Source organism: Zootoca vivipara, chromosome 1 (genome assembly GCF_965207765.1).
Source record: "Zootoca vivipara chromosome 1, rZooViv2.hap1.1, whole genome shotgun sequence".
Lineage (NCBI taxonomy): Eukaryota > Metazoa > Chordata > Lepidosauria > Squamata > Lacertidae > Zootoca > Zootoca vivipara.
In genome coordinates, this window is record NC_142582.1 from 52,144,602 (window position 1) to 52,155,106 (window position 10,505).

A 10,505-nucleotide genomic window follows, 5' to 3' on the forward strand; every position below is an offset into this window, starting at 1 on the left:
CTCGCTGCTTCTTTCGGCGGAGGCTCCTCGGCTAAGAGGTAGAGAAGAACAGCCGAGCCGGCGCTGCCCCTTGCTCTTTGCCTGCGCTGGGACCACCGAGTCGGGCCGGCGGGAGGGGGCGTGGAAAGAGAGAGCGGCGGAGGGAGAGAGAGCGGAGCCCAGGCAGCGCAGCTTCCTCTCTCCAAGCGGGCCGCCATGTCGGACGGCGAGAAGCTCAATTTGGATTCCATCATCGGGCGCCTCCTGGAAGGTGAGCTGCGGGGGCCGGACGCGCAACGCGGGGGGGGGCACCCCTTGCCATTGGCTGCGGCGCCACCGCCCCGCGAGAATTGCGTGCGGGGCTGGACTGGGCTGCTGGAGATTCCCGATTGCCCTCCTGCTCCCCTCCCCGCGCTGGAATGTGCGGCGGAGGCGCTCGCGCTGCTGCTTCAGCCTCCGCCGCGAACGCGCGTGGCGGCGAGAAATCCGCGTGGACCCCTGCGCTAGCTTTGCACCCACGCACGCAACAGCCACTTTGCGGGGGTGTGTGTCTGGTGTGAAAGTGTGAGCTGAACCATTCTCCTTTGTCTTTTTTTGGGGGGGGGGTAGGTTCCCATTATGTATATCACCAGAGTAAGTTTTGCGTGGATTCAGTGCTCCTCACGCTTCCTCCCCCCCCCCCAATCCACTCCTGTGAAACTCGCAACTCAAGCTGCTCCCTCCCCCACAAAATGAGGCTCTGGCGTGAACTTCCGTGGAGGAAGCGGCACTGTTAACGCGCTGCAGGGAGGGCTGGGTTAGCAGGACTAAATGCAGCAAGACAGCCGTGATCTCGCGTGGGCGCTTTCGGACTCAACTCGGAGCTTCCCCCCGTCCGCGAAACCGCTGCTGCCCTCTTTTTTTCCGATCTCGGAAGGGCCGGGTGCGGCTCCCTCCTCGCAGCTTCCCGCTAGGGGAGGCCTGGATAAAGACGGCGGATCCCTGAATCCGAAGCGGGCAACTTGCAGGATGGAGGCTCGGCGAGGGGAATTGGGGGCGGCGGCGGAGCCTCCAGAAGGGCGTGTCGACGCCCGTGGGATTTTCTTGCGCGCGCCTGTCGGGCGGGGGAGCGCCCCTCGCGACGTAATGCTAACCGTGACGGCGATGGAACCCTATTGAGCGATTGGGCAAGCATTGCGAGCGTGGGAACCGAGCCGCCCCGATGCTCCGCAGGCGCCGGCGAGGGGAGAGGGAGGTGCTGTTCCTCTTTACGGGGAAATCTCCTTGCCTTTTGGCTCGGCTTTGTGGGCGGGGTGGAGCGCAGGTGTCGGCCCACCTCCGCCCGGGCGACGGTCAGGACCTGGGAGCGGAGCCCGGCGGGGCGGATTCCCGACCGCTCCCACAGGCTCTTCCGCAGGCGACTGTAGCCTTGGATCCACGACCAGAGGCCCCCGAAAGGGGCTTGTCCTTAGCAAACCTCTCCACTTCTTCGCAGGTGGATCTGGCCAAGAATCTAGACGGGCCATTGCGCTGGCAAAAACCCTCAGGAAGAAACTAATGGCCCCAAGCCTCAGCATGTTTACTTGAGAGTAGGGCCCACTGAGTTCAGCAGTGGGGAAGGCTGGGGTTGTAACCACTCCAGGGAAGATGCTGGGTTTTTCCTGGCCAGCTAGATGTACACCTGTGCTGGTGCAATGAGATTTCAATTTGGCTGGGACTATCCTGAACCACTTTCTTGTAAGGTAGGACACTTCTGTTCCTATTGCCCAGCTAGAGGATAGAAGCTGAAATTAAGCAGCAGTGTACACAATAACAGGCAGTCAGAGTTAAACTTGCTTGGGTTTGCCCAGCACGCTTTCAGCTGGCATACTAGTATTAGTCAGCATTGGTTACTCATAGGAACATAAAAAACTGCCTTGTATGGAGTCAGACCATCAGTTCATCTAGCTCATGGATTGTCTCCACCGACTGGAAGCAGCACTTTTGGGTTCCCTGGAGATGCTCTGCTTGCGATGTGGGTTTAATGAGAAAAATAAAATTAAAAATACTGCACAAACACACACACACTGTGCATATTAGGAAGAAACGCATCAGGACATTTTAGATGCCTTTAAACAGCATGTTTATTTACAGTCATACCTCCGTTTAAGTACACCTCGGTTTGAGTATTTTCAGTTTAAGTACTGGAACAGATTAATCCACTTTCCCTTACTTTCAATGTGAAAGTTCGCTTCAGTTTAAGTACGCTTCAGGTTAAGTGTACTTGCATTTAGTAAACAAAAGTATTTAAAAACAAAAACCTCCCAAGTTTGCCTAATATTTGGGATCCAATCCTTGCTACTAGTGGCCTTATGAAAGTTCCTTTGTAACTACTGTATTATAAAATAGAGTTGTCTGCACCAGCCTATTCCAGATGGTGGTGGGGCTTTCTGGTAGCGTAGCTGCAATTCCAAAGCTCTAGGTTTTCACATGCCAGCGCCGTGTACTGATCCTGCTTGTTTTGCTCTGCTGCTCTTGTCCCCGTGAGCATGGCTAAAGGTGGTGAATTTCTTTAAACAGAAGTAGTCACCTGCATTTTTGAGATTTTCGGACTCTTCCTAGTGTCTTGTAATGCTTCTGTACTAGAGGGTATAGGTCAGGCTGGCAACAGACTTACTGGGGAGGGGGGGAGGGGAGCAGGAAAACTACCAGCCTCATGTCTGGCAATGAGTAACGTAGGTGCTGGAACAGAAGTCGTGCTAAAGTAAATAATGCAGGTGTGGTGCAGCTTTAGGCCTTCTAATGTGATAAGTGAATATTTCCAGTACTAGCCTCTTGAGGGTACTTCAAGAGATTCAAGAGAAGAGGGTACTTCTTGGTGGACTTCAAGGGAGCTGGTTTTGCATGTCCTGCCCAACTCTCCTCGCCATCCCAAAGTCAAGAATGCAGCTCTGCCTCTGGTGACATGACAATCTCCATGGCATGGAGAGGAAGTGAATATATTTGGACGGGACACCAGGACTGTTTCCAGAGAGGAGAGCACTGGGAATGTCTCTGCAAAGGAGGTGTGAGTGGGGAAGACAGGCGTTTACGAAGGATGGGCGGCGTGTGTTTCAGATGTCAGCTGGCATCTTTTGGTTTTCCAGTGCAAGGTTCGCGCCCGGGCAAGAATGTGCAGCTGACCGAAAACGAGATTCGGGGCCTGTGCCTGAAGTCGCGAGAAATCTTCTTGAGCCAGCCCATCCTCTTGGAGCTGGAAGCCCCGCTCAAGATTTGCGGTAAGTTTCCACCTACTGTTTAGTACAGCCATCGGCCTATAATGGCTCAAGCAGAATAAATCTGAAACGCATCTCAATATTTTGGTAAACTGGGAATGCCTATTTCCTCCTCCACATGAGCGGCTTCTGTTCATCATACTTTTATTCAATAAGTAGCGTTAACATTCATGTGTGAATGTACCGTATATACTGGCGTATTAGACGGCTTTTGAACCCAGGAATTTTTTTTCAAAAGTTGGGGGCCCGTCTTATACGCCGGGTCCAAGAATCTGCAGTCACCGCATACGGTGGGGGAGCTCAAAAACGGCCGCATCCCCACTGTATGCAGTGACCATATGAACGCAAAGAAGCGCGCTCGGGAGGGGGCTGCTCCCCGCCAGGGAGAATGGCTCCCTCATGGCTTTGTGACCTGGATCAGCGCAGAGATACAGTTTTGTGTATTTCATTGGTGTCAAGCTGCTGCCTCTTCTCTTTTTGTCAGCGCAAAGCAAAGGGATCTCTCCGTCTCTCGCTCTCTCCGCTCTCTCTTTCACTGCTGCTCAGTGTCTTTCGCTGGCTGTGTGAGCCTCCGATGTCTCTGCCCCTCTATCGCTATCCTCCTTATGGTTTCTTTCCCCCCTTTTGCTCGATGTCTCTGCCTCCCTCTCCCTCTCCCTGGCTTCTATTCCCCTTTTGCTCACTGAGCCAGCCTCGTTGTCTCTCTCTCCGCTCTCTCTTTCACTGCTGCTCAGTGTCTTTCGCTGGCTGTGTGAGCCTCCGATGTCTCTGCCCCTCTATCGCTATCCTCCTTATGGTTTCTTTCCCCCCTTTTGCTCGATGTCTCTGCCTCCCTCTCCCTCTCCCTGGCTTCTATTCCCCTTTTGCTCACTGAGCCAGCCTCGTTGTCTCTCTCTCCGCTCTCTCTTTCACTGCTGCTCAGCGTCTTTCGCTGGCTGTGTGAGCCTCCGATGTCTCTGCCCCTCTATCGCTATCCTCTCTATGGTTTCTTTTGCTCGATGTCTCTGCCTCCCTCTCCCTCTCCCCCTCCCTCCTTTTGATCGATGTCTCTGCTTCTCTATCTCTCCTTTCGCTGGCTTCTTTCCCCCTCTCAATAACTAAGCAAGCAAGCAAACAAACAAACCACCATTTCCCCGGCTGCAGACTTGAGTGCTGGAGAAGACAGCCTCCCCTCCCCTCCCCGCCAAAAAAGGGCTGGAGTACATCCCAAATTCTATATTTTAACTTGAAAAGTAAGGGGTCGTCTTATACGCCCAGTCGCCTTATACGCCAGCATATACGGTATTCGTTAAGTTCTGCCACATCTGTACTGTTTTTGGAGATGGGTGGTAAGTTAATGCTATTGCTGCTGCCTCAGCCGAGGTTCTATGCTAGTGGGGCACTGCCCCATGGCCCAGGTGGTTTGAGAGGCCCACAGACCTTCCCTCTACAACTGCAATCTGCCTGCTCACTCTGTAGGTCACTTAACCTCGCCACTGCCTGCCAGTGATGAACCTTCATCTGATTCCCTGTCCATTTTGGTTTCAGGCAAGTTGGCATTAGAAAGGGTCAAAAGTCGCAGGGAGGGGTGTATTAAAAGGGGCAGAGAAGGTGGCAGAAGTCAGAAGAAAGTGAGCAAAATGAAAAGGAAAGTGAAAGGAATATGAAGAAAGGAGGGCAGTAATATTTGAGAACATAAAGCAGAGAGGAAGAGGTAAGGGGCGGGGCCAAGAGTGGAGAAGGGGTGGGGCTTGAGGAGATGGAGAGGACAAAGGGCTTCACTGGTATCCTTAGAAGCACATCAGACCCTTGCAGCTGAGAGCAGGAAAGAGGATCATCTGCATTTGTGCCCTTCTTGGTCTCTTGCTCTCTCCCATGTGTCATACAATTCCAACTGTTCCATCAACGCTCCTTCTGTTATCAACTGCCCCCTCCCCTTTTCCAGGTGACATCCACGGGCAGTACTATGACCTGCTCCGACTCTTTGAATACGGGGGCTTCCCCCCAGAGAGCAACTACCTCTTCTTGGGCGACTACGTGGACCGAGGGAAGCAGTCGCTGGAGACAATCTGCCTGCTCTTGGCCTACAAGATTAAATACCCCGAGAACTTCTTCCTGCTGCGGGGGAACCACGAGTGTGCCAGCATCAACCGCATCTATGGCTTTTATGATGAATGTGAGTGCAAGGCTCCTAGTTAGAACTGTGGGTGTGCAAGTGTGTGGGGGGTGGGGGTGGAGAGAGGATAGGGGTGGGGAACCATATGACCGGGGTCTAAATGTGGCCCTCCTAACATGTCAATCTGGCCTTCCAAACTCTTCCTGGGCCATATTCTTCACTGGTCCTGCCTTGCCTCTCAACTGCTCCACTCATTTTGCCTCTGCCCGCTGCTGCTATGTGGCCCATGGAAGGTTGCCCTGAAAGGTATGTGGCCCTCGGGCTGTAAAATATTCTCCATCCCTGCCATAGGTGAGCAGGGCAGCATTTGGCCAGGGAAGGTCTTTTGTCCCATAGCATCCGTCTGTCCTTACTGAGATGCTCTTCTTTCTCTCCCTTCCCCTTGACCCTGGCCCCCTACTTCGCGGGAGCATGGCTCCTCAAAATAGCTCCTCTTCTCTCTCTCTCTCTCTCTCTCTCTCTCTCTCTCTCTCTCTCTCTCTCCTTGCTAACGCTTCCCGATTCCCCCACTTTTTGCAGGTAAAAGGCGCTATAACATCAAACTGTGGAAGACCTTCACGGACTGCTTCAACTGCCTGCCTATCGCTGCCATCGTGGATGAGAAGATCTTCTGTTGCCATGGAGGTGGGCCAGCCCCGGAAAAGATGTGGATTGCTGCTCCTGCTGCCTGCTGGCAACAGAGCACGCTAGGCACTGGCGACTGTGTTTGCGTAGCCTGTCCCAGGTGGTTTGCAACCAGCACTGTCTCTGGCAAAGAACAAAAGCTGCTGCAGCCACAGGCCGTGGGAGAAACCTACCTTGGAATTAGGTGCCTTGGCGCATGCTGAGCTGGCGCTCTTCCTCAGGGGGCGGGCAGAATAAAAGCCTGGGGAAATGTTTACATGAATGGGAGGAAGGTCAAGACTTTACGAGGGTTTCCTCATTTATTTGTTTGTTTTTACTGTGGAGTTTGGAGCGAAGGCTTTTCCCTTTTGGCCCACTGGGAGAGCATCAGCTCAGCACGTGTTTGGCAGGGGTGGACAGGATTCGGGCTTGCAGCATTTGTTTTGTTTGTTTATCGGCACCACATCGTTCAATAACTGGAGGCAGGTGGAAAATAGTGGCTGCTGGCAGAGGCAGCTGCCTTCTCCACCCAGCGAACTCTGTATTCTGTGACCTGCATAGACAAGTACACATTTGAAGCTGGGTTGCTCCAGTTAAGGGATTCCCAACACACAGGTTTAAAACCATCCAACAGAGCTGCACAGACCTGGTTGATGGCAACCAGTTATTACTCATATTTTATAGGTGAGGAACACGGAGGCTGAGAGATTAGCAAATTAGTAGGCCAGGCATGGAGGAGACTTTAAAAAAGAAGAAAAACTTGCAGCTTTAAGGAACAGTGTGCACTCCTAAGCATAAAGTTTAATTTTACATTTAGGGAAATAGGATGCCATGTATTGAACCTGGTGCTCTGCCTACCACCGAGCTATGGCCCTTCCCTTAAGGATTGCTGTGGCTGAAATATTTACGACTTGTCCATGGATCAGGCATGTAGGTTTGCAAAGGGCTGCAGCCTCTCTTTTTTGGTGCTGTTTGTAAATAATGAGGAATTGGAAACCACGATTGATCCTTACACATCATCCATAAATTTACCCGGCTACCTTCGGCCCACTCATGCTGTAGAATACTTAATTCCATTTAGCTTTTCTTTCTCTGTAATTTCGCTTCTTTTTTTCCTTCTTGCAATGTGACAAGACATAATGTAGCAGTTGGGGTTAGTTAAGGGAAGAGTATGTGTAGGGGGGCAGGCCCAGCCCTACCATTAGGCAGAGTCAGGAGACTGCCATGGGGAGATGATACTGGGTGATGTAAAAGGGCAGCAAATGGCTGTTTTGCTTTATTTTTAACTGTAGGAGAGGTTTGTGTAATTTTTCTGCCTTGGGCGCCAGAATAACTTGGCTGGCCTCAGGTACTATATGCCTTGACTCGAGGAGGGGGTGGGTGCCATTTGCTGCTCTGCCTCAGGCAGCAAAATGGCTTGAGCTGGCCCTGGCAGAGGGTGTAAACTTGGCAGAACTCCCCCCTCCCCATCTGCTGTCCCTTGGGAGCATTGACAGTACATATACCTTGTTTTCCAGGGCTCTCCCCTGACCTCCAGTCCATGGAACAGATTCGGCGGATCATGAGGCCCACGGATGTCCCTGACCAGGGCCTGCTCTGTGACTTGCTCTGGTCCGATCCTGACAAAGACGTGCAGGGCTGGGGCGAGAATGACCGCGGGGTCTCCTTCACCTTCGGCTCAGAAGTTGTCGCCAAATTCCTTCACAAGCACGATCTGGACTTGATCTGCCGTGCGCACCAGGTTGGGGCACTGGAAGAAGGGTGTCCGTGCCTGGGCTGTGGGAGTGGGAACAGGAGAGCCCTGCTACGTCAATCAAGGGCCCATCTAGCCCGGCCTCGCCTTCTCAAAGTGGATGGCAAGGGGAAGCCCACAAGCAGGACGTGGGGAATATGTACATATTTATGCCTGCTTCACAGTTAATTCTCTGCCCCCCTCCCTCTGTTTCTCTTTGTCTTCCCCCTCCAATAGGTGGTAGAAGACGGCTATGAGTTTTTTGCCAAACGGCAGCTGGTGACACTCTTTTCTGCGCCGAACTACTGTGGAGAGTTTGATAATGCGGGTGCAATGATGAGTGTTGACGAGACTCTTATGTGCTCCTTCCAGGTAAAGACTCTTGAGCATAGCACTTCCCTCTTTTCCGATTACCAGTACTCTACCCTCTTCTGAGAGTGTGTAGGATGTAAAGGAGGATAGAAGCCTTAAGGAAAAAAATAAGAGGCAGATTTCTTGGTGATCCACTATCCTGGTGCTGAATGCCACATAAGATGTGTGGGACCTCAGGATATGATTTTAAATGTATCATATAAATTATCTGTCCTATTTCAAAATGATTTTCTGTATGCTGAATTGCTTATCAGGATGTGTTTCTGTACAAACGCAAACTGGGATGCCCAAATAACCAGCCTTCTGTGGCTACAGTAACTTTTTTTAAAAAAAAAATGTGAAACTTGTTTACATTCTTCCATTGGGAGCTCTTCCAGTTAGCTTTTGCCCAGTGCTCATCTAGAGCTCTGTGCTATTTTTAACTAGGAAAAAAATCCCAAAGCCACAGCTTGATAATATGTATGGAATAAATTCTGTGTTGCACTCTTCTGATCATTCCATCAGCACAAACACTCCTAGGTGCTGTATTGAGGGGAGAAGGGAGAATGGGATATAAAAACCCCACCAAGGCAGCTTTTACAGTACACTTTATTTATTTATGCACATGGAAAACGATAGTATAAAAGTGACCATGAAACAATTAAAAGAACAAAAAATAGATGAATTAACACTGTATTTTAGCTTAAAGGATTTAAAAATTATGCCAAAATTAGCAGTATCAACAAGCTGCCAAGAACGAAAACATGTATTGAAATAGATTAGGTCTCAAGGCTTGTTTAAAGACCTGGATTTTAAGTGCTGAAAATCTGACTTAGAGGGCTTCAGTTCTTGTTTTGTTTTATTTAGCATCTGAACGAGAGGTAAAGTGGGGTTGTGGGTTGCAATGAGACACTAAACTTTTACCCTGAAACTAATATTTCCTCTCTTATCCCCTTCCCCACCCCTCATTTCTTGAATTCTACAGATCTTGAAACCGGCTGACAAGAATAAGGGCAAATATGGCCAGTTCAGTGGATTGAACCCTGGTGGGCGCCCAATCACTCCGCCACGCAACTCTGCCAAAGCCAAGAAGTAACTAGCCCTGCCTGCCCCCCTAGCTGTAGGTGTGGGGCCCAGGCTGTCTTGCGTAGCGGTTACACTGTACAGCGGCTGCTTACCTCCCCAGGGCCCAGCCATGTACTTTTTTTAAAGAAAACGGCTGAATAAGAATTCAATACCAAAAATTCTGCTCCCCTGGTATTGGGGATGTCTTTATTTTTGGGGGTATTTTTGATTGACTTTTTTTTGCCAACTTTGTCCCGATGTGTGCTTCCCCCTTTCCCCCATGGGGGGGTTACTACATCTTTTTGAATAAACATGTAATATTCTTATGTAGCTGCTCCTTTGTCGACTGTTTGGGGAGAATAAAATGAATGGGGCTGCATGATGCGGCTTGGAGGATGAAACAAGCTCTCCTTAGGAGGTATGGAGGAGAGGATGTGTGAAGATTCAGGACAGATAAAATGAAGTCCTCCTTCCACAGTGCCTAGCTAAACGGTGGAGCTTGCTTCCATTAGATGTAGTGATGGCCAACAGCTTTGATGGCTTGAAAAGGGGATTAGGCAAATTCATGGAGGGTAGGGCTACTGATAGCTGTAGTAGAGGTGGCATGCCTCTGCAATACCAGCTGTTGGGAATCTTAAAGTAGGGAGAGTGCAGCCATGAGCTTCCCAGAGGCATATGGGATGCTGGGCCAGATGGGGCTTTGGTGCAGCAAGGCTGGAGCAAGTTACACGATCAAGACAAAGCATCTTAAAAGACATCTTGCCCTCTATCCCCAATTACCTTTCCATATTTTGCCTGCTAAAATCCCTTTGCACTTTGGCTGACATGGAGCCATTTGTGACTACCCTTGCAGGTTCATTTGCTTACTAGTTTTAAGACTTTCATGTTGAAACACTGGCTTGCTTTGGTATCTCTGTAGTCCCAAGTTTTCTTCACTAACCACCCCCTATATCTTTCTCTCCTCACCTACCTGCACTGCCTGCAAGCTTTAAATGGAATAGAGAAGCTGAGCTATGCAGTGGTTACTATGTGGTAAGACAACCCCTTTCGTAGAGGCATGAAGGCTTCCTAGCTCTGAAGAGCGTAAGTGTATGTGGTATGAATAGCATGAGCTGTGCAAGGGACCCTAAAGATGCAGACAAGGTCCTTATTTTAGTTTCTTCTACATCCATTAGCTCACACAGACCAGTGGATTAGGAATCGGTAAAATAATGTATACTAATGCACCCAATTTTGATTCCAGTAGGGCTGTCCTGAAAGCTCCCAGGATACTTTTAACACATGATACTCCTAACAAGAGTTATGTAACACCACCTCCTCGCCGTAAGCTGTTTAAGGGAGCCTTTGCCCCTGCCTTCTTAATGTGAATTGGTCTGTTGTTGCTTGC

At 50.4% G+C, this 10,505-nt stretch overlaps 1 protein-coding gene across 1 annotated transcript; it reads left to right on the top strand.

Annotated features, from left to right (window-relative positions):
• Positions 1 to 24: 24 nt before the first annotated feature.
• PPP1CA (protein phosphatase 1 catalytic subunit alpha) lies at positions 25 to 9,444 on the top strand. Its single transcript, XM_035125697.3, has 7 exons — positions 25 to 250; positions 3,084 to 3,215; positions 5,137 to 5,367; positions 5,887 to 5,991; positions 7,488 to 7,711; positions 7,940 to 8,074; positions 9,039 to 9,444. The coding sequence occupies exons 1-7, from the start codon at positions 196 to 198 to the stop codon at positions 9,147 to 9,149; spliced, it is 993 nt and encodes a 330-aa protein (XP_034981588.1). The 5' UTR covers positions 25 to 195; the 3' UTR covers positions 9,150 to 9,444.
• Positions 9,445 to 10,505: the final 1,061 nt, after the last annotated feature.